This window comes from Bemisia tabaci, chromosome 10, assembly GCF_918797505.1.
Source record: "Bemisia tabaci chromosome 10, PGI_BMITA_v3".
Lineage (NCBI taxonomy): Eukaryota > Metazoa > Arthropoda > Insecta > Hemiptera > Aleyrodidae > Bemisia > Bemisia tabaci.
Window position 1 is genome coordinate 4153273 of NC_092802.1, and position 27731 is coordinate 4181003.

General features: G+C 35.5%; 1 protein-coding gene across 2 annotated transcripts; it reads right to left on the reverse strand.

The window, feature by feature from the left end:
* Positions 1-655: 655 nt before the first annotated feature.
* fmt (phosphatase 6 regulatory subunit 1-like protein fmt) lies at positions 656-27731 on the reverse strand. Of its 2 annotated transcripts, none has more exons than XM_019058393.2 (19): positions 27039-27731; positions 22077-22149; positions 21551-21630; positions 18181-18454; positions 17409-17579; positions 15981-16141; positions 14901-15005; positions 13784-14027; positions 13026-13175; positions 11868-11987; positions 11212-11279; positions 10053-10245; positions 9212-9274; positions 8472-8563; positions 7882-8097; positions 7036-7082; positions 5807-5965; positions 3307-4501; positions 656-1964 (listed from the first exon to the last, which is right to left on the reverse strand). In XM_019058393.2, exons 2-19 carry the CDS (start codon positions 22131-22133, stop codon positions 1877-1879), a joined length of 3483 nt encoding a protein of 1160 aa, XP_018913938.2. In that variant the 5' UTR covers positions 22134-22149; positions 27039-27731; the 3' UTR covers positions 656-1876. The 2 variants fall into 2 exon arrangements, with proteins under 2 accessions (XP_018913938.2, XP_018913939.2); XM_019058394.2 differs by lacking the exon at positions 27039-27731 and adding an exon at positions 24254-24453.

Below are 27731 nucleotides of genomic sequence, written 5' to 3' on the forward strand. Positions count from 1 at the left end.
ATTATGTAAGAAAATCAGACTAAAGAAAAGTAATTTTTTCTCAGTGTAAGACCATTTATTTCATTAAACAAAAAATTATGTAACGAAAGAACTTCCAAAACTGGTAAAACTCCAAGAAACGCAGGACTTGAAGGCATAATTGACTTTGGTATTTCTCCGAACTACATTTAAAAAATCATAAAATGAATAAAAATCCAAGATTCAAATTCAATAAATAAATAAATAAAAATAATACTGCGATTCTATTTGTTTTCCTACTACATGTACGTCTAAATTGAGACTTGAAACACACATAAGTTTAAATTTGCCAAAGATTACGAAGCTCCCTGTAAGACAGCAAATAATTTTATAGACTACCTAAGTAATTCCTGAAAAACATAAATTTTGTTCAAGTACGATCAATTTTTTTACATGAAGAAGGTGTGCAAGTTCCAGTTAAGGTTTATTCAGCTAAGTACTATGACAATGAACAAGCTTTTTTCATAAACAAACTTCAGCTTCTTTTCAATATTCAGGTAATAAAAAACAGCCTGAGGTATATCATTACAAACCTCGTCATTTTATGATAAAAAAAAATAAATGATAATATCTCTATGCCCGATGTAGCATGAGAATTGAAGGGGTATGACTTAATTTTTTTTTCTAAATAAATAAATAAGCATGTAATAAGGAATTGTACATTTTTGTTGGAAAAAATCTTCGAGTGGGTTATCAATCAAGAACCACGCAACGAGAAAAAATTCTGAGATTTTCACCGCCAACATCTTTTGACAATGGATGCACATTTTTCAGCTTCTTAGCTTATCAAACTATAAAAACTACTGCCAGGCTTTCCTCCCAATGATGAAACACTATTCTTCACTCATGATTCATTTTAAAAAAAACAAAAAACCCAATATTTCAAGGGGAAAAAACATAATAAAAACCAATCAGAATTGCAAGATCCTAAAATTAATTTCAAATTTCAAAAGCGGGATTAAAACAGAACTGTTTCTCTTCAACTTCATTCGATGCGGAGTTACAGGGTTAGACATTCGATTTCATCAAAATTCTCTCAATTTAAATGAAAAACAGTACAGCTTTTGATCTGGAAAATCTATCTTTATAAAATAATATCAAAAGGAGTAATCTGTACTTGCCAATCAAATCTACGATGATTTTAATCGATTGAACCAAAGATCTAGGTACCTGATGGTTCGGATAACATTATTCTTACTTCACTTTGGAGTTGATATTCTTTGCTCCTTATGAAAGAATAACAAATGTAAAAAACCCTAAACTCTCCCTTGGCTCATGTAAAAAAATAATAATAGTAACAAATGCAACAGAAAACTAAGAAAAATAAAAATAAATTCTCTACCCGCACATGGAGCTAGAGAAACAAAGGCTCTGATCAAAAACTCCACCTCTAACTCTCCGAACAAACGATAATTTTTGCAAACAAAGGTGTAGTTTTTGATTCACTTGTACAGTTTAGGTGAACTTTACTATTCCTTCTGCAATCCTTGATTGCACTTCTATCTTCTCTCAGTGTTCCTTAACTTGAAACCTGCACTTCTGCTTGGCGTAATCTTTGGTTGCTGGGTCGAGAGAACCAGCAAGAGAACACAACAAGTCAATAATAAACAAAGTTTTGGAATTGAGAAAAGTGATCGAGAACAGTAAAAAATGGAACAAACGTTGGGCACTTCAACGCAGAGACTGCGACAGTAGAAAAGAAGGAGGTTTCGAAACGGAAACAATAAAAAATTAAAAGGATAAAACTAAGAATATTGTTTTTACAACACAGCACTTACGAGTGACCGTTACAAAGGAAGCTATAGTTCCGGCAAGGCAACTATGAATCGATGAGCTGTATAAAAGCTTACAAAAAGTATCAAACAGGCTTTGGCGATGAGGCCATTTCTTCAGTTGCGAGAGGTACTTTGTCTCCTGGATCCAGATTGCATTCAGGATTAACTTCACTGTAAGGAAAAATGAACAAATATGAACAATGATAAAGTCACTGTGGGACAAGTAAGAAAGGAGAACTTAACGGAGTGAACACATCTTCATTTATAAAAACAGAAATAAAATATTGGGTGCAGCTTTGTCCGAAATATCATACAAGCTTTTCAGAAACACTTGACAATAACGGACCAGATGCATTTGTAAAAAATATCAGCTACTCCAGTCGTCTGTATCCTGAGAATACAAAGTAGGGCTTCGCAAAAAGCCTGTTCCTTCAACAATTTTTTTTAAGTTTACTACCTAGGGTACATTAAATTTTGAATTTTATTATTGCCTGCAAAAAGTAATGTTGTAGCCTTCATCTCTTCCAAGTTTTGCAGAAATGATTGAAGAGAAATATTTTCTAGATAATCTTTTCTTTTAATAAGATTTTTGAAAAAATCGCAGTATCTACAGTTCAAACTTATGTTCTGAGTGTTGAGGGATGAATAGTTTAAATCCAAATTGTACCCATTTTTAGGCAGGCAACAAAAGATTGATTAAAACTTTAAATTCTAGTTAGCATGAGAGTCGAAATTATTCTTTGTTTGCACTCATGTTAATATCTGAAATCATCTGACAGTAATACAAAAAGAAATGCATAAATCGACATTGAAACTCCCTGACAACATATCTTGTCTGCGGTGGTTCTCCACTTCTGTCTTATTTTCTTAAAGGAGAACAAATCAACTTGATTCCTTGGAGTTTTTACAGAATATGCTTCGCACTGAGTAGCAAAATCATCAAGGTTTAAAGAATTGGCGATGAGGAGTTCTCCAATTAAAAAGTAAAGTATGAAAGGAAGTCTCTAAAATTATAAACATAAATGCATGGTTTTGCACCATTGATACATAACAATCATGCAAACTCAACTTTTTTTCTTCCTATTGGACTTCCACTACTGGCGTAACTTAAAAACTCTCTGTGCGCCAACTTGTACTTCAACCATCCTCTTGCTAACGTTTACCAAACCAAGAGGCTGTAAGAAAGGGTAAGATGAAGGGCTTGGAGGATGAGGCGCATTTTAAAAAAATTGAGATTTTAATGATTTCAACTGAAACAGGTTTTAAAATAGCTTCTATGCAAAAATCCCGCTTAAATCCAATTTTAAAGAATCAAGAGGAGAGTTTAAACTTTCTTTCCGCCATAAGGCTATAAGTGATTTTGAAACTTTAAATAACTATTTCTTGAAACTGTAAAAAGCTGCACTTCTGCACCTTGTCTTCCAAAGCCCTTAAATGTCGTTAATATTTCTTGACAGTAAAGTCGATACTGAAATAATAGAAGTCTCAACAAAATAGAAAATAAAGAACTTACCTATTCATTATCACTGACTTTTCATTCCCTACAATTCCTAAATTTTGTTCACTAACAGGTTTAAAGGCCACAGCTTTTGGGTCGGGGTGTTCCTCAGCGTCAGCTAACCTATCAACGCAGCCACCTTCTCCCCCTTCATTTATCACAAGATTTCTCTCGGCAACTTCTGCCCTGGACGTTGCGTTGAGATCAGACTCTGCATTGGACGTAACTACATCACTGCCCATCGAAAGCCTCAAGGTGCGCATAGCATCTAGCGCTTCCAAAAACCTAGAGTGCGACTCAGAGGACTTGGATGCTTCGCCGCAGTTGGAATCGGAGGATTCGCATTTTTTATCTGGACTAGATTCTGGAGTTTCTACACTTGATACCGGGACTTCGGATGCATCCAGTGTGCCGGGAGCTTTGTTTGAAGGCTCAGGCGTTCGGAAAAATTTGTGAGTCAGGCACTCGGGAGTTCCGAAAAACTTTTTCATCATGAGCTCTGGCGTTTTCAGAGCTTTGCCTAGAAATGAATTTGGCAATTCAGAAGTTTTGTCCGCCTCAGGTGTTTTGGGAACGTCTTCAACATCAGACCTAGTTGCTTCTGGATTCTCAGATGAAACTGTTTCCACTGTTGCACTATCTTCACCTGCGTTTTTTGAACTTGACATGATCAAATTTTGGTCTTTGTCTTTTGAGGTGTCTACAGTTTTGTCTAAATTGGACTCAGAAGTTTCTGCAGATTCCGCTTCGAGTCCCGGAGTATTTTCATTTTGATCTAGATCAATACCTGACGAATCCAAAATTTGTTTCATATTGGATTCTGATGCTTGAAATGCTTCATCCTCCGATGGATCATTGACCTTGTCAGCTGTAGATTTAGGCTCTTTAAAGGGGTAGACACTGGAACATTCTGATGGATCGTCAGGGACCGAGCTGCGAGCTGACGTCATGAAGTCGAAAATCTTGTCTACATCCGACTCGGACACTTCAGATGTTTTACTGAACATTCCGAATGGTCGGTCTGGAGTAGATGAGGTATTGAATGTTTTTTTCTCGCTAACTTTAACAGAGAAGGAGAAGGGATCTTTATCCATATCAAACGTGGCGCTCTCGAAGTTTCCAAAATCATTATCGTTGAAAAAACTGTCCGGCTGCTCAGAGCTGAGGTTTGAAAGCGTTTGACTCACAGCGAAAGGATCATTTTTTGGTCCTGAAAACACAAGGAAAGAAGAAATAAATTTATTGTTAAGTAATGGGGGACAAAGCTGGCACAAACTCAGAAAAGCGAAAAGGAACTACTTTATATTAAAAGAGTCCTACAGCAGGAGCCTTAAGCAAAGAAAAAAAACAAAAAAAGGCTGCCTTAATTGTAAATTTTCAAATTAACAGGTAGATCTTAGTGTCTTGTAGTCTTTGATGCTTAAGTTCAATTTTTTATTCTTGAGGAAAGGAACCAACTTTTCTATTTATCTCCTGGATCCAAAAATTCATAATAGGGTTGCCACAAAAATTTGGAAATGATTTTCCCTGACTTTTCCAGGTTTTCCCTGACGAAAAATGGAGAAATTCCCTGACCTTTGAGAACGCGCGCCATGATCGCACAGCCAAATTTACACCTTGCTAGCTACCATCGCACTAATATAGCGTCTCATTTGAAACGCGCTTAAGCTAAGGAGTCAGAAATTAATTGTAGAACATTTGGAAATACAAAAAGGGTTGTTAACTTTTTCTTTTAATTTTGATGCTTTTGACTTTCTTGAGCAACCCAATAATTGTTTTAGAAATGAAAACTTTTGAACGATTGTTCTTTTGAAAAAACACTCTAAAAAAAAAGGGTCTTCCCTGGTGTTCGTTTCTCTATTTATTCCCCCTTCCCAGGATTTTTCAAACACCCATTTTTACAGTGAGCTTCAAATGGTTTATTTTTTCAAGAACTTTGATGCTTTGCTTTTGCAATAATCCTAGACACTCGAATTACTTTAAAGAAGAAAATTAAACGGTTAGTGGTTAGTCATCGGTTGTAGTTGAAATTTCAAAAATACACACAAAAACAGCTGCATAATTTAACTCTTGAATGCATTGCGAGATATGCCACTTTATCGCAATTTATATTGCGTTCAAAACTGAAAAAAGAAAGATTTTAAGCAACTCTTGAAAATTGTCAATTTTTCCCTGACTTTTAGCTGTTTTTGGTCAAATTCCCTGACGTTCCCAGGTTTTCCGAAGCACTTTTTTCCCCCTGACTTTTCCAGGTTTTCCCTGAATTCCCTGACCGTAGCAGCCCTGTCATAACCTTGTTGAGTGCCAAGAATCACAGAAAAAATGTATCAATGCAGATTTAGATCAATATTAGGAATAAAGAAAATCTTCCATTCTAGACTTGATTCTATGGAGAGTCTAAGTTTTCTTTAAATACACAAATCTTTTCTATTCTTGTGCTTCATCATGCTAATGATTGGTTATTTTAGAAATATTTCTGTCCAAACCATTGAAACTAGTGCCAATCAATGCATACCATTCATAGTTTCTGTGTTGGTATTGCCGTCTGCACCTGGCGACCCGAAGTTAGATTCAAAATCTGCCCAACCACTGTTTGCATTATCATCGAAATCCTGCTTCCACGGATACGCTGATACAAACGAGAGATCAAAGTTCATTTTTTCTGTATCTGTACCTGGAAAATACGAGAGAAATAAATTATAAAACAGGTATCACAAAAATACAGAAGTTCCATGAAATAAGTTATGGTTCACATAAGAAATGCTAATGCAACCGTCATTTAAATATAGTCAATTTTTTGATGAGCTCTACAACAACAATCTCAAACATTATTTTAAGTGGACAAGAATTATCAAAGCAATCAGTGGAGAATATAGGAATTGAATTGTTGGTTAAATATGATACATGATACATTTACACTTTTGTTTCCAGTGATTGAAACAGACACTAACACACCAGAAGAAAACAAATCCTATTGCAAATAACACAAGACTAAAACGCAAGAAAATGCAGGGTCACTATGTTCTTGCATATTGCACATTTTTTTTTTAAAATAGACAGTTTTAGAAATAGACCGTCATAAAAATAAAGAGCTCCTTAACACTCACTTAGAGAGCTATGTGACGACATTGACAACACCGCCAATCTTACTCAGTTCATACAAGAAGAATGTAGTGAAAACATCTGATAAGAAATTAGCTGATCGAGAGGACGAGAGCCGCAATAATAACTGCACCGGTGCAGCTATCACGCCGGATTTTTGAACCTTTCCATACCAATGCGGTCACCTGAAGATGGGCAGCCTGCCCGCTTGAAATGGCAATAGTGCGTAGTGAACAATAAGTAAACAAGTGCTACATAATTGATTTTCAAAAAAGTTTTAAGTTAATCAAATAATATGCAGGGTGTCTATTAAAACAGGCTGGCCAAAAATCAGTACTTTTACAGTACTTTTTAGTACATTCCCAAGAAATTCAGTGCCTCCTCAACAGAAAAATTCAGTACTTATTTAGTACCTCCAATTGATGAAATTCGAAAAATTTCAAAAATTTGAATTTTGCTCAAGTTGCGAAAAAAATGAAAAAAATTCCGAACTTTTTGCAGAATTTCCACACTTTTTCAGTGCTTCCAGACCGCCCTGAAGAAATCAGTACTATTTCCGGACTTGTAGACACCCTGACATGCTAGCAAGTTTCTGGAGCTCTACAGTTGCTGGCACTCCCAAAAAATGAAAGAATATCTTACCTCCTAGGAAGGGTGCATTCTGGTTGACAAAGATCTTTGACTCAGACCTGCAAAGAAATTAAAAGGTACATCAATAAAGCTGCTCCGACATATTCACAGTTTGTAAACAATTTGTTAACAACTGTTATCTACTCAACTGATTTTTTTCAAGGCAGAAGAGCCCTATGCTTCGTGTAAATGATGTATTTCAAAGATCATCGATTATAGAGTAACCCGAGGAGATAAATAATAAAAAGGCAAAAACTATTTAATTGGAAACCTTCTACGCACTCAAGATATTGGTGAGTAGAGATTGGAACTAAAATTCTGAAATAAAAATTGTTGAATTTATCAAGAAATTCAGATTACCTTGCTGCCATTGAGCAACGGTAAATAATGAATTTACTGACTTCAAAAACACATTTATAATTTTAGCAATTACACCATGCCTGTTGGAGGGCGAAAACAACCACGCACTGATTTTTTTCAGCACCGATTGGACTAGGAACCAAGCCACATCAGCTATTGCCAAATTTAAAAGGGCAATTGAATTTTTTACAAGAGAGAATTTGTGCGGATTCCTTTGGAAAATTTTAAGGAATTAGCCTCATACTATGCAGAAAATCCACTGAAATTAGCACAAAAATCCGCACGACCGTTTTCATGTGAAAAATTAAATTACCCAATTACATGTAGCAATAGCTGATGTGCCTTGGTTCCTTTCTGCTTAACGAGATTCAGTTGATACTTTCATAAGATGTTTTTTGGTCGTGTAATTTGCAGTTAAAGCAAGGATAAATAGCTTGTCAGCAAAAGATTTGAATTCAATTATGAGGGTGACATTAAAATTTACGAGATGAGACTCACCCTTTGTCCTCCTGAAAACTGAGGTAGCCTTTTTTGTCTTTCTCCTTCCTCTTACGCTTTTTGTCCCCGCTGAGGCCGAAGTTTTCTTCGACACCGCCTTCCTCCATGTCTTCATCATCGCTGTTGTCTGCATCCGCTTCCCCATCATCATCATTATCATCGTAAGATATCACATCATCGTTCCAACTTGTATCTAACTTTTGTGCACACATCTCCCTGGGGTAACAAAATCGAACACCATCAAAACACGGTCACAGGAAAAAAAAGGTAGGTACGTTTGAGTGAAAGAGCAATCGTGCCAAGAATGTTTCAAAGGATATAGCAAACCCTTTCAAGGATAGTCTTTTCTTGAATTTGATAAAGCTTGAAATTTAGCTTTCTTTTACCTGAGTCCACACTAAATAAGTTTACGCACTTTTAAAGTGTGAAAGAAGATTCACCATCTTTATTCTTGTTTTTACTTTCAATGTTAACCTGAAGAGAAATTATCTTCTACTGCCCTCTAAAAGTGTTTGAACTTATCTGACGCAAATTCTACCTCCAGAAAAGCAAACAAAAATAGAAAACTTTAAAATAGGAAAGATACTCACTCGAACATTCCTTCATCGGTATCGTTGTTCAAATTGTCTTCTAAATTGACATTACTCTCCCAATATGACTCAGTTCGGAAACCTGAAAATTTCTGCAAAAAGAAAAATGAGTAATAATTACATAATGCAATGATAAAGATATATAAAATGAAAAAACAATGATAAAATATGTAACAGAGCCAAGAGCTTAATTTAGCAGTTATGCATGAATCTCTCTCTCTAAAAAAAAAAAAAATTTGCATAGCTCACAAAAATACAACTCCTTAATTTAAATTCGTTTTCATAGTGAAGCAGGCAATATCAACGGTTCTTAGCATGAGCACAAAAATTTTTTTGACAGGAATTAAATGAGAAATTTAGTTTTCAAAACAACATGATCAACTTGAAGATAGCGAAAAGGGTTTAAAAACATACTCTGGTTTGGTCAATAACACTTAGAATTATGCATAGTTTTTGAAAGAATGATCCAATGGAAGACAAGAGTCTTTCTTCTAAAGTTCATGCATTTATGGAGAAAAATAACTTTTGGATGTTTAGAGGCATGGCATGGAATAAACGACGATATTGTTCGCAAAAAGAGATTGATAATTTTGTACGTTTTCAGTGTCAAAAAATCATGTGTGGTTTTCATCTAGGGGTCCCTGAAAAGTAGGAATTTTTACTAATAAAGATCTCCGTGACTGGCAGGAGGTAACATAAAGAATCTAAGGAAGAAAACAGTTCCAACAAGTAATAATTACCTTTCCGGAAACTGACGTAGTTACCTCCTCATCAGGTTGGGCATCGCGAGGGTGTACACCACTCTGGAAAGAGATTGAGAAGGATCACATTAGACTTTTAATATTCTAAGAAAACTTAATAGAAAAGATACAGCAAAAATAAATAGCACGTAAAGATAACAATAAGTAGTAAGGCGGACGAATTGGCCTGCTGCAAAATGATTTACAGTGCAGTACTCTCTCTGTAGTGGAACTCATAAGATTGAAAGATTCATCAAGTAAAAGGAGAGAGATGAGGTAGAAAGGAAGAGAACTGTATTAAGAAAGAAAGAAAAAAAAGAGAAAAAAAATCATAAAAACAAGGCTAAAATCTGTAAGAGTAAAAGCGCAGAACATCTTGGTGTCTCTAAACAACATTAATACCTTTTTACAAAAATATATAAACATAGATCAAAAATTAGAACTACTTCTCTCTAAAACCATTCTGAATTGTTGAAGTGTACAGAAATGGAATTCAATATTTTTCGCCATTACATATAAGGTTTTGTGAGCACAAGTTTCGAACTGTCATACTTGCGTACTATTATTTATTTCTTTATTTCCTTTTAATTCCTTTCGCAATTACTGAAGTTAATGTACATCAGAAGTTAGTGATCTAGACGCAGGAGACAAAAAATAATTTTAAGGCAATGAGTTATACAGTTAACTGTAGACTGTTTGCACTTTTTATTCCAAGTTGTTCGTTTGACTCTTCCTGTTCTCAGAACAATTAAAGGAGCATGATCCTTCAGTGTAAAAACTAAAAAGTTCATTCACAATCTATAATTAAACAAAAAGAAGTAAACAAAGTTTCCTCACTTACCAGGCACTGTTTTTGAAGTTCTAGGGTAGGATTCAACTCGTCTTGGACGAGGTGATTCCATTGGATAAGTAAATCGGGGTCGATTTCATTGAGCAAAGATTCTAAGAATGGGTTCTCTTTTAAAGTAGAGTTTATCACAGTCGCTATTTCAATTAAATGTCCCATGTACCCTTGTCTTCTACCATTTTCACTCCTGCAACAGAAACATTTAAGGATTGTAGCAAAAGTCAATAAAATAAAGTACCTAATGGTTTTCCTAGAGCAACAGGGTGAAAAAATGCCTGATCTTGCAATTTTCTGCAAATCACAAGAAAATTGAGACAATCTTCAGACATAAAGTCACATCTTTTTAATGCTCATCATCCGTAAACGTCCGGCAAATGGGGCATTTTGTTGTGAAATTTGACTTTTAAAAATGAGGCAAATACGCCCGATTCCCAGAAACAGTCCACCATTATGTCCCATATTATTATTTGTACACTAATAAGACAGTAAAATACAATTTAAGAAGAGAACTTGATACCATTAAAATAAATATCGATGGATTTAATCGGGAGATTGGGCAATTATTTGGTATACCAAGGTCTGAAATTTGATAGATTTCATTCATATATAGAAACTAAATAAAAAATGAACTGACCCCAAAAATGTCCTTGGTTTTTGAATAATCATTTATTGAGGGTATTATGACAGTATTTAGTAATTTGCAAAGGAAAATGTATTTAAAAAGGAAATGCCACCCAACAACAACACAAGGCAGTAAATATTTTCACTATTAGATCTGCTATTTTTCTCCGATTCCCTACATTATAAATAAATTAATACTATATACTCGGTTCATCATACACTTACAGATGAAAAAATAAAATTTCATCATGCTAATTTTCTATTGAGTTGATTTTTTTTGTGTTAATTGTGTTCATTCAACTTATATATAATTTCTTGCCTTGCTGCTGAATAAAACCAAACATTCACTTTGCAGATGAAATCTCTAAAAATTTCCATCTGTCTTTATTTTCTTCCTCTCTTTAAGAGCGCAGCAAAAAAGAAATAGAAGCAAAATCATAAGTAAAACCAAAAATTTATTTTTTAAATAATGACCGAGCAATAAGAACTGAATAAAAGCAAAACGGAAGGATGATAGATAAAAGAAACTTACGACATGCTAGCTTTATTATTATCCCATAATTTTAAAACAAATTGTATAACTTCACAGTCGATGAAAAGCTGTAACAAATACAAAATTGAACATTAGTAATAGTAAATTTAAAAGAAAAATAAAAAAGGGACAAACATTTTTGAGTGAGGGAAGTTGAGAAATGCTCGACGCACTGAGAACTTCCTGATATAATCCCAATGACATCGAAATTCCTGATATTTTCCGACAAAATTGTCAAAATTTGTCAATGATGATAGACACACGGGTGCCCAAATTTTCTAAAAAAACAACCGATGAAAGTTTTTTTCATACCATTTCTTTTTAAGTATTAGACAGTTTTTACTGAAAATCCCCTATATTTATAGCTTACAGCGAGACTGTCTGGATTAAGAATCTTCGACTCCATCTGGATAAAAAATTAAAACCACAGAACTATTTAGCGCCAGACTCAGTGTCTTCTGAAGGTTGGGCAGTAGGCTCCATTTTCGTGAAATCTTATCTATAGTCTAATCGTTTATCTATATTTATTTTGTATAACAGATCCACTATCTGTACTAGACAATCATGATATTGATAATTTGATAGTTAGAGAGTCACAAAAAAAAAAGACGGAAAAAAAAATTGACACTTCAAGAAGTAGATAAAAATAGACTTACGTATTTAATGAGTGAATTGTCTTCACTTTTCCTTGAGTTCACCGGTTTTAAAGCATACATGAGACAATTCTCAAACTGAGTATGATAAAAATTGTTCCAAGGATAACTACAGAATAAATCCTAGATAGGCAGAAAAATAAAGCACAAAATTAGCGGTGGATTTTTATGACAGTGTATTGGTTGTACATCTGTGTAAATTTTAAACTTTCATAACTAATAACACTTGCTTTGTTTTGTTTTTTTTCCAGTTTGAAGTAAGGAATGTTTACGGTTAAATCCTAGAGAAGCAGAAAATAAAGCACAAAATTAGCAGTGGATTTTTATGACAGCGTATTGGTTGTGCATCGGTGTAAATTTTAAACTTTCATAACTAATAACACTTGCTTTGTTTTGTTTTTTCCCAGTTTGAAGTAAAGAATGTTTACAGTTTACAAAGAAATAAGGTTTGATGCAAGAAAAGAGTTCAGTTTATTGATTTCGCTGGCAGTCAACTCTATGCACGACAAAAATTCTGCTTTAACGATGAAAGAACTAAACCTGCGAAATTAAATTCGTAGATTAATAAGTAGAAATGGGAGAAGGAGATGAAGAATAACATTTTCTGTGATTGGCCGACGGTTTTAATTTCACACATTGTGGAGTGAGTACCAAAAAATCCCTAGATTATACAGGGAAAAAAATGTTTTCCAGTGATTAAAATCTTGATTTAAGGAATTTTAGTGAGAATAAGAAATGATCCACTAATATTTTCTACAAATAGATAAATCGTGTGAAATTTGGACCTTCCAATACTTCAAGTAAGGCTGCTGTTCGCTTTACTTCACTTTGTATATATTTGATAAATGCTACATTTACCTCTCCAAAAAAAAAAAAAATGAAATAGCTCAAAATTCTTAAAACTACGGAATATTACTAAGTTATTAGAATATCCCCAGTAGCCTTTAGTTCAGTTGAAATGCCACTTCAAAGTATGAATTCCTCGACTTTTTATTCTGCTTCAAGTATCTTATTCACAAAAGAGGAATCGGACACAACATTCCTTACTTATCTAGAAAAGATACTTTTGGAAAAACACTCCTTGAAAAGAGCCTCACCAAAGTTGAGTCGAAATCAGTTAAAAACAAAATGGTGCAAAAATTTTATTGGATGCAGACTTACCAAAAGCGTTTGGAAAATGTTGTGTGCTATTAATTCATTGATAAATTCCTGATGATTTAAAACAATTAACGTTGCTAATAAGCTAGTAATTCTAAGTCTTGTGTTCCCTAAAGGAGGGCTGTTCAGAGTCTTCGAGACGAAGCCTGGTTTCTAGAACACAAATCGCACACAGTAAAATTAGACAAGAAACAAGCTTACTATTGAGAATGTATATTTTTCCCTACAGAATGTTTTTAATTACTTGAAAAGGTGTAGATATGGGAATCCACAATATTTTGCTCTATCAAGCTTTGAAGACAGACATTTTAATCTGACATTAAAGTAAGCAAATTATTTCAATATCAGTGAAGGGTACTTCATAGAATTTTTTAAAAACTAGTTCTTGATTTGAGAGAGGACCGGTTTTAAATAATGAGAGATGTACTTTGGTGCATTCTTTCATTTTGTCTGAGGCTCATGGTCATTTTTGTTTCACTGTTATGAATCATCATATTTTCTAATTTTTACTCCGGGCCCAAATTTGCGCACCTCCATTGCAGCGTTTTGAAATTTTTTATGATACTTTGATTTTTCAAACAAAGACCAACAACGTAAATTTAAGAGGATATATTTAATCAAGCTGAGACAAATGATGAGAAATTTGTAAATATTTCTTATTAGCTCTCCTGTTCATGCAACAGGATTGAAAAAGAGAAAACAGGGTTAGCAAGATTTCCAGTTCTTTCAATTCTAAAGTAGACCTCAATTTTTTAACTTACCGAAAGCGGTTCTTGGAGCAACCTGTGCAGAGTTCCTAAATATGGGATGATCTCACGCATAACTATTGATTCTATCTGGTACCAGGGCTGAGAGGCATCTGAGCCGTTCCCATTTTCGTTTTCCTTATTCTGTTCTTGGGTTTCCACGGCTTTTTCGCTCGCATCATCACCATATTTCATCACAGATAACGGATCCGAGTCTGATACTTTGTAGTCCATTGTGTCAGAGTTTGTTAAACTTGACCTACAAACAAGCAAGAAAGGTTTAATTTAAGAATTAATGATATAACTTAAATAATGCAGGCCCTGTTTATCTGTGGCTAGGGTTTAGTAATCTGCCCAGTTATACGAAATTCTATTGTAAATTGCATCAGGACTAACCAAGTTTATTTGTTTCCTTTTAAAAGCTAATGAACATTAACACATAATGACTGTTTTTATTGTCTTCACTAGGGTAAAATGGTCGCAATCTCTCAAGTTTTAGATAGGGCATTTTCTTAGAAATGCTGTTTGGTAGAGTCAAAGGGCCTTCTTAAGAGCTTAATGTAAGATACTACTTAAGTACACAATCAATGGGAGGCACTGGTGACGCAAAGATTGACAGAAACCATGTTTTAGAGCGTTCGAATTCCGCCATTTTTAGCTTAATTTTGCAGCTTGATAGGAACAATTTTGCAGGAGCAGTAAATGTGCCAAGCACCCTGTGTCCATTTTTTCACAGAGAGTAACACATGGTAGGAAAGTAGGCGACAACAAAATAGGCGTAATAAGTTAAACTTTTTGCAAAAGATGCATGAATTAAAGGTGACTCTTCAGAGGATTCACAAACTCGGCATTAAAATTAACAAAATACATTGAAATTCAAAACTTCACAATAAAAAATTTCCTGGAGCATTGATGCACCCATTACGCAAATGTTTCCGATTATCTGAAATGGGCCCATGATTAGAAGTCCTCGCCTAACATCTGTAAAACACTTGAGTCTTATGGCCGAAATTCTTAGCATGGCTAGAGGAACCAGCATGAAACTGCCATCAACCTTGCAACAGGAAAAGTGTTAAAAATGTAAACATGTAAGTGTAGCATAATGTAAACATAAATAAGGAGAGCGACTTACATGGAAGGTAAGAGCATGAGAAGAACACTAATTCCAGCAACAATACTAGTTTCTTTGAGTTCATGGCTTAGAACTATTTCTAAAAGTAGTTTCACAGCATTGGTTCTGAAAAAGAAAGAAAGTCATGGCTTAATACAGAAGTTTTTTTAAGGCACTCTAACTATCAGGTGTACTAATAGTTGTAAACTCTAGACTTGTACTATAACAATGATTACTGTTTACTTGTATAAGTTACTGGATAAATGAATACTAAACATCAGATGGAAACTTGGCCCTTTCATTGGTTTATTTTTTATTTTCCCAAGAGGCACGGCCATCAGCTCAACATCTTGAACATGTGTTGGCTGTGATGGAGCTGTCGGAGACAAAAAAACATGACCTTAAGGTGATTCCTCCCATGAAGTTAACAAACATCAATATATCGAACAAATTTTGCTAAATTACGAGCTTTGCTTTTCTTTCTTTGAAAAACCAGAGAAGTAACAGTGTAGAAGCATACTTCAGCAGTCTATTGGCAAAAAACCTCTTCCGAAAACCGTAAATTAAAGCCAAATGAGACTGAATGCAAAATATCGCATTCGACCAATACTAATCGAATGCAATATTTTCCGTTTAGTCTCATTTGGCTTTAATTCACGGGTTTTGGAAGAGATTTTTCGCCAATAGACTGCTAAAGTATGCTTCTACACTGTTACTTCTCTGTTTTTTCGAAGAAAGAAAAGCAAAGCTCGTAATTTAGCAAAATTCGTTCGATATATCGATGTTTGTTTACTTCCTGGGAGGAATCACCTTAAAATGAATTCAAACTGAAAATGGGTCTGTTGCTCGCAATTTTTACACATTTTCATTGTTTAAATGTCTTCTATGAGAGGTAACATCTTTTCGGATGAGCTCTTAAGCAGAGACTTCAGATTTCAAATTATTCACAGTATTCATTAAACTACAATTCCTCTAGTTAGAATCACTTCAAATAATCCAGACTTCAGTGAAATCATTAAATGATAGTGCTTAGCATAGAAATCGATTTTCAAATTGTTACTATTTGAAATATGAACTTAAGCTGATCGATTGTTTACTTACGATTCCAAAATATCGACAATCACATTGGGCTTGTTAACATCGACAATGAAGTCATGTATCATATCACAAAGTAGTTGTGCAGCGTTGTACTGACATACTGGGTCCTGATCAGGATGAAGTGTTTCTATTAATTGCGTAATGAGACCTTCACTATACAGCCACTGAAACAGAGAAAATACAAGGTGATGGATCCATTTTACTTCTATTATTAGTTATTATCATTTTTATTTAACTTTTATTGCACAATTGAGACCTATAAGTAAACTAAGTGAAAAGGTCTCAACGTCATCAGAAGCTGTTTGGGCCGAGATGTGACAAGACAACCCCCCATGGCCCAATGCACAAAAGAGTTCATGGATTAACGTGGGATTGCCAGTTTTTGGCGCCTCTCCACATCCCTGACCTAACATTCTGCAACTTTTGGTTGCTCCCTATATTGAAAACGGGCGTAAGAGGCAAGAGGCTCATCTGCATCAATGAAATTAAAAGACCCGTTCATCTTTTTTCAACATCCTTAGGAAAGAAGATACATATTGAAATGAACAAGTTTTGCAGAAATGGGAAGAACGATTGCGGTGCTGTGCGGAAGTAGATACTTCGAAAAAGAACCTGGTGTCCAGTCGTCCGTTGAAGAGGAGTCATTGTTACTAATCTCAATAAGATATATTATAAAGCTGATTTTAAATAACCATTTAAATCTTCTTCTTTTTTATCTTTTTTTTTACAGGAAAAATATGCTAGAATTCCTTGAGGGGTCAGTTTGACTACTTTTACAGTACTTTTTCGGTACATTGATAAGAAATTCAGTACTTTCTCAAAAGAAAAATTTAGTACTTCTTTAGTACCTCTATTTGAAGAAATTTGAAAAATTTCAAAATTTTGAATTTTTCGCTCAAATTGCGACAAAAATGACAAAAAAAATGAAAAAAAAATTCCGGACCTTCTTGCAGTATTTCTGCACTTTCCAGTACTTCCGGACTGCCCTTACAAGTAAGTACTATTTCTGGACTTTCTGGAAATTCTGGATTTGTAGACACCCTGCTCATGAGTTCTGATTGGTCTTGTGTTATCGGTATTTGCTAGGGCGCTATCTCTACATAAGCCGCATTTTGATATCTGCTACTGTTCACCCATTGCTGAACTTTTGTGACACCCTATGTTGGCAAGGCGGATAAAGAATGGTGGTCGTATTTCGATTTTGGCTGCCATCTTGAAGCACTGTGACGTCAGGAGGGTACGGTTTTTGCCATGCAATTCGAGGTTGAGCCGGCTCCCCCGGCCTCGGCCGGCCCATGTACCCGATGTACCTGATACCGTGTGACGTCCAGAGGGTACAAAATGCGACCACCATTCTTTATCCGCCTTGCTATGTTGGTATAAAAATGCAATAATTGACCGAAAAAAAAAATGAGATTAACTGCGACTTACAGAGGAGATACTAAGCTGCATATCGGAATTATCAGCTTCTTTCACCATCTTCAAGATGAGTTCCATAATAGCTGATGTTCCAATGTGCGCGACCAGTTGTTTCACAAAGCCCTCCTTTCCTTTCATGCATTCCAGAACTCGGAGACAAACATACTGGTACATATAATAGTCCTGCAACATCATAATGCATTGAGATTTGTTAGTTCCTCCAAGTTTAAAACTAATGATTTACTTTCAAAGTAAGCTTTAATGTTCCTCTTACATTGTGAGATTCATGATGCTGAATGATGAAAGAGTTTTGGAAACTTTATAGATAAAAGAATGTGATGAACGCTGGCAATTATAAATCGATCATTTTCAGCGATCAATGTTTGGAACTTATAACAGGAGACATTAAACCGATTAATTGAGGTTCATTTTACATTGGAATTGGTTTTAAGGCTTTATTAAATTTCAATAGGCTTACAAAAGTATTGGCAAGGGGGGAAAAAGATTGAACTGACTTTTTGGGAGAACCTTAAAATAACTGAAAAGCAATAAATCATGGAGGTTCTTTACAAAATTGCAAGGGATGATTACTCTTGTAATAGTTTTTTGCATTATTGAGCTCCCAGAAATTAAGGAGGGAAAAGGGAAAACGCTTCCCTAATTACCCATTCCTTTCCTTGTACGACCTGCGATTCAGAATTATCCTACATTTTATACAACTCTGCATTATATTATTATACAACTCTGAGGAATCTTACTCAAAAACAAAAAAGAGGGGCTCTACCTGATGGACAGAACGTGTGAAAAATGAAACGATGGTGCGGCTGAAGAAAGACGCAAGGAGGGGGTTGAGGGGCGGTTTCTGGTCGACAAACGCCAGGAGATTGTCGAGCAGATGTTCATTCTCTGCTATGTGACGGCTGATGACGATGGCGTCTGTGGTAAGGAGTTCGCATGCAATGAATGGATGCCGGTACTTCTCATTATCTGGCAATTCATCGCTGGGCTCAGTTGTGATTAAATCTATGAGTTCCTCTAGGATGATCGGCTGGTATAAACTGTGAAAAGTAATACAGAACGAGTCAGTTACAGGAGCAGAACTACTCAAGACTTACAAATCAAACAGGCAGATATAATCAAAATCCATTTTATGTCCCCTACAGGGTTACCATAGAATTTGGAAAATTAAATTCCCTGACATTTCCCTGACTTGACTTCTAGGTCACATTTTTGTAAAATTCCCTGACAATCGAGAATAAGGCAGATGCTAAAAAGTACATGATTTGCAACAGTTTTTAGACACTGTTTGGACCACGTTTAACGGAAAGGAACCAAGCCACATCAGCTATTGCTAAATTTAACTGGGCAAGTCAATTTTTTACAAGAGAACGTTTGTGCGAATTACTTTGAAAATAAGGAATTTGCACCGTACTACGAAGAAAATTCACTGAAATTTGAACGGAAATCTGCCCAACTATTTTCATGTAAAAAATTAATTTGTTCAATTAAAATTGGCAATAGCTGATGTGGCTTGGTTCCGTTCTGTTTAACGCCGTCCATTTGTTGTTTGAAACGTCAGACCCATTTTGGAGAAAAAAAAAGGTGACTAGACAATTTTTGCCTGACATTTTTGTAATTTTCCCTAACTTTATAAAATTCCCTAACACTCCTGAAATTCCCTGACTGTGGCAACCCTTCCCCTAATCATCTTGTTACTTTTTCTTGTAAACTTTTGTGAATGGGCTTGCCTGTGAATTTTTAAATAAATAAAACAATAAGTAAATAAAATCAGCGAAACTACATCAGATGTTGGCCAATTTCTTCTAATGTTTTGATTCTTAAACAGAAAATCAAGCATTACTGAGACTTGAAATTTTGTAAATATATTCTCCATGATCTGGAGATAATTCACGAACATTTTCAAGGCATTAGGTGGTTTAGTTTTCTGTTAAAAAATAAAACATGAGAGAAAATTGGGCGAAATGAAATGCAGTTAGCCTCATTCCGGTGAAATTTGTCGATATAACGAAAAGAAAGCGCTGCAAACTTTTGTGATCCTGAATGTACATTTTCCATTCAATTTGCTTTGGAACTTACATAGAACGTTCTAAAACTGAAAATTTGTTTTCATCAATATCTGTTCAGGGTTCAATGTGTGTTGCAACCAAAGGAGAGAGAAAAAAATATCCTCTCTTCAAGATAGCCTTTCCTGATTTTTAAGATATTTTTGTACCTCCTGAAATGTTACGTCAAATGAACACCTGGGGTACTTACTTCAATATTCACATTCATGTCATCCTAAAAATGGAGCTTTCGGCACTCCAACCATAGGGTCCAGAGATATTCATCTCACCATCCCATAAGGCGTTAAAAGTGAGGGGATTATCAGTAAACAAAATATGAGTTAAAACACCACAGTATGATTTCTTTTGACTATGAGCCTGTTGCAAACTTTGGCTAGAGCAAAAATAAGAGTTGTTTCTTCAAGATAATGTCTCAGAAATCATGATGAGCGCATCGGCAAACTCTGAAATGTGCTCCCAACTTCACTGTCTACGTAAGAAAATTGCGTTTTTTAAGATTTCCGCTTCAAAAAGGATACTGGTGAAGATTTCCTTAGAGGAGTCGTTCCATTCAATCCTTGCTAAACATGGCCAACGCTTTCGCACGCAAGTTGGGGAGAGCACAAGGTTAATCAAAGCGGAAATCTAACAACACGAGAAAAATGTGAATGTAAACTTGACAATTGTTTACAATTTGTAAACAAACGATTGTTATCAGGAGGTTAGAATCATCGTCCCGTCACATGTGTTTTGACGGATTGGCGTCGCTTATTTTGAATATTGCGTAGTGTTTTTGTGAGCAGGGGTTGGATGGAATGACTCCTCTAACCTCGAGTTACCACCTGTGCCATCGTATCGTTTTTGAAGCGGGAAGCTAAAAAAAACGCAAATTTCTTACAGAGATTGTGAAGTTATCAGTGCATTTCAGACTTTGCCGATGCGTAATTTTTGAGACATTACCTATAAGAAACAACTCCTATTTTTGCTCTAGTAGCAGCTCTATAGTTTGCAGCAGGCCTATTACTCATAAATATTGATGTACAACAGGATGGAAGAATAATGCTGGATCCACACTATTCAGCAGAGAAATCAAAACAAAAAATTGTGATTACAGTAAAAGATGAGCTCACTGACCAAGTGTGATTCGCTATGCGGTCAAAAAACCCTAACTACTACATATCTCTCAGCAAGATCCCAGGTTAGTATTATGATGCATCTGCTCCAGCTGAACACTGTGTCCCCCTGAGTCTTGCACTGAAACTCATTCAAGTTCATTTTGGTGAATAATGCTAATTTTTTCCATTTTATGGCTTCGATTTCCTTTCGAAGTAGTGTGGACCCCATTAGTCTACCATCCTGTTACTTTCAGAGCTCAGACCAATTTTTTTGGTTTTTCCCTTATCAATGTACATAAGGCAAAGCTTACGGTTAACTTCAAGTTATAGACTCAACATCTAATTGAGACACTGGATGCGAAAAGGGCACTTCTCGGTTGCAGAGTCTCATCTAATATTTCATTCATTGCAAGGAAAGTGAATGCATCTATTTCACTAAAAAATTTACAGAATATTCCTTATGATTTTACTATTTTCTATGGAGAGAATTCTGGAAAAATCACCCATTGAATTCTTCTCCAAGGGATTAATTCACGACAGAGATTCTGAAACACTGTAATCGAGAAGTACTCTTTTCGCATCCAGTGCCTCAATTTAAAGCATTTGCTTCATGGTTTGAAGGGGTTATTGACTTGATCAATAAAAAAGGGCTGTTTTTCATCCGCACTGCAGAGGATCAAAATGGAAAGTAATGAGACGCCTCACTTTTTTATCTCGATCCACTGGCGTAGTCCAGCCCGTTCCTAGCGTTCCAACACTAGGACACTTCTCACAAGGTGAGTCGAGAGCAGTTACATGCGATTCCTAACCTCAGTTGAACCATTTTCAAAACAAGAAGAGCCTGATCCATCGTATTCAATGCTTTCCATGGATAAAAAAAAAGCCCTACGGACATCGAGTCCATAGGACTAACATTTAAAAAAAAAACTGTGGGGATGTAAATGTGAAAATGCAGTTATGAAGATAAAATACTTACAAATCCAACAACTTTTTGTTGCCGTTTTTTGCATCCTGGATAACATTTTCGATATCTAACACCTCTGCAAGCGTCAAATTCTGAAGACAAAAAAAAGAAACACAACTCAGAACTAGATGAAAATACTTCAGTTACAACTCTAGCAAGAAAAAGAAAGACCTTTCCAAATGAGGACCACATATTTTATTAAAAAAAGCAAAATTTACTCCTTGCTCTGCAAAAATGTGGATATTATGTAAATTTCGCACTTCAATGGCAGTAGATGACAATATTACATGAAGAAACAAGGCCTTTCTATTTGAGGAATCCACATAAAAAGAAAAATATGACAGAGGCACTGATGTCTACTTATAATTGTGCCCAGAATTTTTCAAAATGCTGAAACATATCCTTTCGAAGCTTTATAAAACAAGGCTTTCTTCAAATTGATGTTTTATTTCCCTGTAATATGTATGTGTGCTGCTCGGAGAAGTATTTTTCCTGAGAAAAAGTATGACTATTGAAGAATACTGATTAATTGAATTACCTCCTTAGACAAGATAGTATCTGCCTGCGAAGAGATATTAACCTTCCAATACGCCATGTAGGAGGCAAAGAATCTGAAAAAGAAACATTTTAATGAGTATAACATCATCATTCCAAAACACTGGATTGAAAAAAAAAATACACTGTCAGTTCATTAGAAATAAATGAAGATATTTCACGGAGAAACAAAATGTTTCTAATTTAGGAATCCACATACAAAGAAAAAAAACAACAGAGGCACTCATGTTCACTTGATAGAAAATTACACACATTTTGTCACAAAATTAACATATAGTGGAGAGTTTACTGATGTTACATAGTATAACTGCACAGAACAATGATCCTGACTGCAGTGGAGATTTTGAGGCTTTTCGGAGAGACCGCTAGATCAAACAACCCAAATTAGAGACAATAATCATTTTAATCGTTGGCTGATAGAGCAATAGTTGGACCACAAATTTGTTTTAGCTTCCTAATAATTTCATTTTAAAAGTCAATGAAATTTGATTTCAAAAAAATAATTTCGCAATGCAAAGGCAAGAGACCTTCTCAAGAAAAACAAACACAACCTTCAACCATGAAAATTAACTGAAAGCAGTCCTGGCAGCTATGGAGATAAAGAAAGTCATTACTCATATTTTATCAGCACCTAATTAATTTCATGAAAAGGAAACGGAGACTGTGATTGATCTCTCAAGGGAGAGGAGTAAAAATAAAAACTTTAAGAAGTTACTCGACAAACTGCTGGTAAAAATCTTAGCAAAAGAAAACAAGCTGAGGAAATGCCTGTGAACCCTTTTGCGAGGAATAATTGGTGGACATGGTTAATCAATCACAAATATGAGGATGAAAGTAAAAAACTGGACTTCAAGACTTGCGCATTGAGGATGTTCTATGAAAGATAACTGATCATCTTCTTGCACAAATTTTCTTGAACTTTTATTATTTTGTCCTCCCGGGAAGATCCTCTGCAAAATTCCTACATAAACTTCTCGCAATAATGACAAGAATAAAGAAGGAACAGAACTTTCGAGACAACTCAGCTGAAAATTTAAATTCAATTTAAGATATGAAAATTCCTGCCGTTCAGATTCAGAGGTGCATTGAACAGGAGGACAAGAATGTCATAGCGACCCCTCATAATATGAACTGACTGATCAAAACTCTTAATGATTAACCAATTGTTCCACTTCCAACTTGGCACATAAGGAAGCCCAATTTATAAAGCTTTATCGCTTATACTGAACCAAGAGCAATTTTGACTTGTTGAACGGCAGTTTCGAAGACATGCATTTGCAGGGCTTTTTAAATTCATTGTTAAAAGCTCAACATAAATCCAGTGATTTGGAAAAAAATCCTACAGTAAAGCCAGCTATGGTCTACATTACACAATTTGAGAAAAAATGAGCTGTAGAGGATAATTAAAGTAACTCTAATATTGAGTGCAATAATTCAAGTTCACACCTCCCACGACAAACTAAGAAACTGCTAGTTTAGTTCCCACTCATGCAAGACAAGCTACCTCACTTCAAAAGAACATACTGCTGGCAGTATGACCAAATTTTGATGCCCCATCAAAAATCTGCTTCAAAAGTTGATTTCTTCGGTGGAGTAAATTACGCGTTGTCAAAACAAAGAAGAAGACTTCGATCAGAACAAACAGTATTAAGCCACTCAAGGTTAATTAAGCATTAAAGGAATACAAAATTGTCCATCATCTTGTAGCTAGCTGAGGAAAAGAGAAGTCGTCATGAATGACTCTACTAGACAGATCTCCTACGCTACTATCATTGCTCCTCATTTCCGAATCAACAGTCATTTGATAACAAGTGGGAATCTGCGCTCAATTTTGCATTCATCTGGGAGCGTCATCTAATTAAACAATAAAGATCACTTTCCAGGACGAGACCCAAAGATAAAGGACAGAGTGAAGCAATCGTACATCTTCAATGATTCGACAGTTGTGAAGAGAGGGCGATACCCAGATACACTCCCACAAGTTAAGTGATAAGATTAAGGTAGCCGAACCTTAAAGAGAGGTGTGAAACAGTGGTGAATGTGAGTTTAAGAAGGTAATTTAAATATTTTAAATCACCAAAACTGTAAACAACAATAATGGTTGATGGGTCATGCCATCAAAATAAGAATTTTTCAAGAGGAGTGCTTCAGGTTACTCACAAGATTTGTATAGCTGATCAAATTACGTCATGATACACGTATCAAACACATGAAAGAGATATTAAAAACAAATACTTTAAATAATTAACACCGACGATTTTAATCTCGTTATCAGAAATCTCATTGCACTGAAAAAGTGAGATCAAAGAACGACAAAAAAAACACAGACATGGAAAAATCTACTGCGTACAACGAAACGTGCGGATGTGTGTGTGAAATCGGGCTCTCCGTAGTTCATGACAACCTCGTCGACGCGCTGCAGTCGCATTCTTGGGAAGTGGCGCGCAATTTCAAAAACGAAAGAAAGGCACTCGTAAAAGTACACGTCCTAACATCGGAAAGGGTTTGGAGATAAAAGATTTCCCTGCTTTTAATAAGTCTTTACATAAATGCAACGCAGTCCTATGATGGAGTGGGGCATCATTATATTTTCTGGAGGGAATTGTAAGAAATTTAAATCATAAGAACGATATGTTTGAAGTTGGATTAAAAAACACCGGGCAAAAACACATTCGGGCACACACCTTCAGAATGGGGCAAATACTTGGATATTAAATTAATGAAATTTTCTCTGGTTTTTATACACATTATAAAAAAAATGTTACATTGCATCCAACCATCAGTTGAAGATTTACTCAATCTGTAAAAAAAATTACAGTAATGATTTAAAAGAGAAAATTGCGACCCTCATGGTAGTACAAGTGCATAGTTAAAACGATTTCTAAAATTTTCCTGATTGAACCCGATCTTTTAGTGAAGCACCTCATCTTCATAAATGTGGACGATTCATTTCCCATCCTTATTTTCAGCCCCCCCCCCCCAAAAAAAAAAAAATATGTTCAAAGCATCAAGTTGAGCTCATGCTTGATGCATTTTTAGAAACAGGACATTGCTATGCATCCATCTACTTTTCTTGGTGTGGTGATTTTTCTGACTGACCGATATTCCTGATATTTATCAGAAATAGCTGCAATTGGGCAAAGTATTTATTTCAATAATTCTTCAACTCCAATTTACCTCCATAAAATGTATGGAGATATTTGTAAAAATAATACCCTTCCATAAACCCGAAAAAGCATTTTGTAGTATTTCAGAATATTTGGATGGTTCTTTTCTGTAGTTTTTCCTTATTCTCTATTATTCTTACATTTTCGTCTCTCGATTTGCATCTTGGCAGCTGAGTCTTTGACTCCGTCAGAAATTCAGCCACTGATATATTTTTTTTTTTTTTTTCGATCAAACTTTTATATTATGATTCATAAAGGCACTATTGTATTTTTTCAAATTGTAAATTTTTTTTTTCACAATTTTCAAATCGCCTTCAGGGCTAATCTTGCATTTTATCCCCTATCCTTTTACAAACTACTCCAGGTGACCATTGCCTCAGACCATCAAACTCGGGTCACCTGGCTGGGAATCAAACCCAGAACCTCCTGGTCATGGAGCCAGCGCTACAACCACAACACCACAGGAGGCTGAAATACTATACACTTGGGTGATAACCCTATAAATCACTTGTTGTTTCAGCTCTTTCCGCAAGCTATCAGTTTTTTTCATTAAGCTTCTTTTCAAGCTTATCACCCCTAACAAAAACAGCATGCTCTAAACCAGTCTAAAACTTTGGGAGGAATAGCTCTCAGGATCCTCTGAATTAATTAATAAAGTGAGTTTGCTGATTTTCTTGCATACATTATCTTCCTATTATATACTGTTATATGTTATAAGTAACATGATGTTAGGATAAAAAAAAAAAAAAAAAAAAAAGCTGCTCCTTATCTGTTGACTTCCCTCAATTTTTTCAGCTCTGTGAGCATGCTTTTATACTTAAATCCAACCAATCATACTAAAATTCCCACATGAAACATTAAGTCAAAGCTTTTCAGACATAGTGTCACACGATAGACACAATCATGATGCACAATTCACATGATCCAAGTTTTCATCCATTTACTTACTTAAGTCAGCAGGAAAGATAATCATCAAAAAAATGATGAAATTACCGTTCAGAACAGCGTAGTTTTGTTATAGAGTCACCTTTAGATATCTCCAAGCTGACTTCCGTATATCGACAGTGAAACTCCAGACCAAGTATCTCGGTTTGCGACGTTGTAAACTTCCTATCATACTATATTCAAGTAGTTACTTGACGTCAATCTTTAGAAACCTCTGTGATGTTTTTTCCCTGAGCGCAGCAAATTCTAAAAAAACTTTAGGGAATGATGTTGATTTGATCTCCCTTGGTAAAATAGAATAGGAGCGGAGATTTGTAGACACCGCAAACGAGATGCCTGGTTTGGGAGTTTCACCGTCGATAAGGTAATTCTCAGTCGACGCAAATTCTTTAAGCTAATTTGTTGCAGACTGGTAAAAAAATTAAATCTTATTTACGTCAACTTTCATCAGTTGGGCCATTAGAGTGAGCGACTCAGGCTGTTTAGAGATGCTAATACAGGGCTAATCGGAGACTGATCCTTGAATTAACATACGCTGCATAGGCTCTGCCTGATATCACAAATGAAGGCATTATCTTATCTTATATCTCGGCGCATTGCAAGCAGAGGCTATTGACACCACTTTTCTTCAGTCTTCCCATTGGAGTGGTATCGCTAGGCTAATATACATCGTGTCATGTTCAATTCTTTACATGACTTGGATACCAATGTGTGTTTTCTGGTGTTGGTATCACTCAGCCAAAGTTTTAAAATTCAACCTCATAAGGTAGAGGAACCTCGAATAAATTAGACCTTGATAAATAGGTTTTATGGGCGAGAAGTGAAATACGTACCTTCTTTATCAAAATGATATGGTGATCAGACGAATTTGAAGTTGATATTGAAACACATGCTCCTTGGACTGGCCGATGATGTTCCGAACGATTGACTAACGAGGAATGGAAGTCTTGATATCTTGGCTTTACTGGGAACTTGGAGTGGAAGTTGGATGAGAGTAAGTGTAATAACTTTAGGTATGATGGCGTTAAAAAAAAGCAGCGATATGCGTTACATAGACGAAATACCCTGTTGCGCGCAGCGTGCTATCAGCCGTGACCAGTTGAATGGGCTGGATGGAAATGTATTTCAAACGCAAATGAAGTCAGTTTGATTGTAAGTAACGGTATATGAACTTCACTGTACCTTTGGATTTTATCTAAGACTCGATTCAAAGTATCTAAAACGAACTAACACCGTAGAAATAAACCAAAATTACGAACGAAGATACGGAGACACGATTGAAAAAGAATCAAAACAACCAGGGCTGCCGATACTCGGACTCACATTTCGCGAATTTTTTACTCACACGCTACTCACCAATCTAAAATTTACTCACTTGCTTCTCACTGATCGCGATTTTACTCACTTTTACTCACCGTTCTCAATTCTACTCACTTTTTACTCACCATTTCCCGATTTTACTCACATTGACATTGTTTTCACTCACCGATTACTCATCGTTTTAAATTTTACTCACCGATTACTCA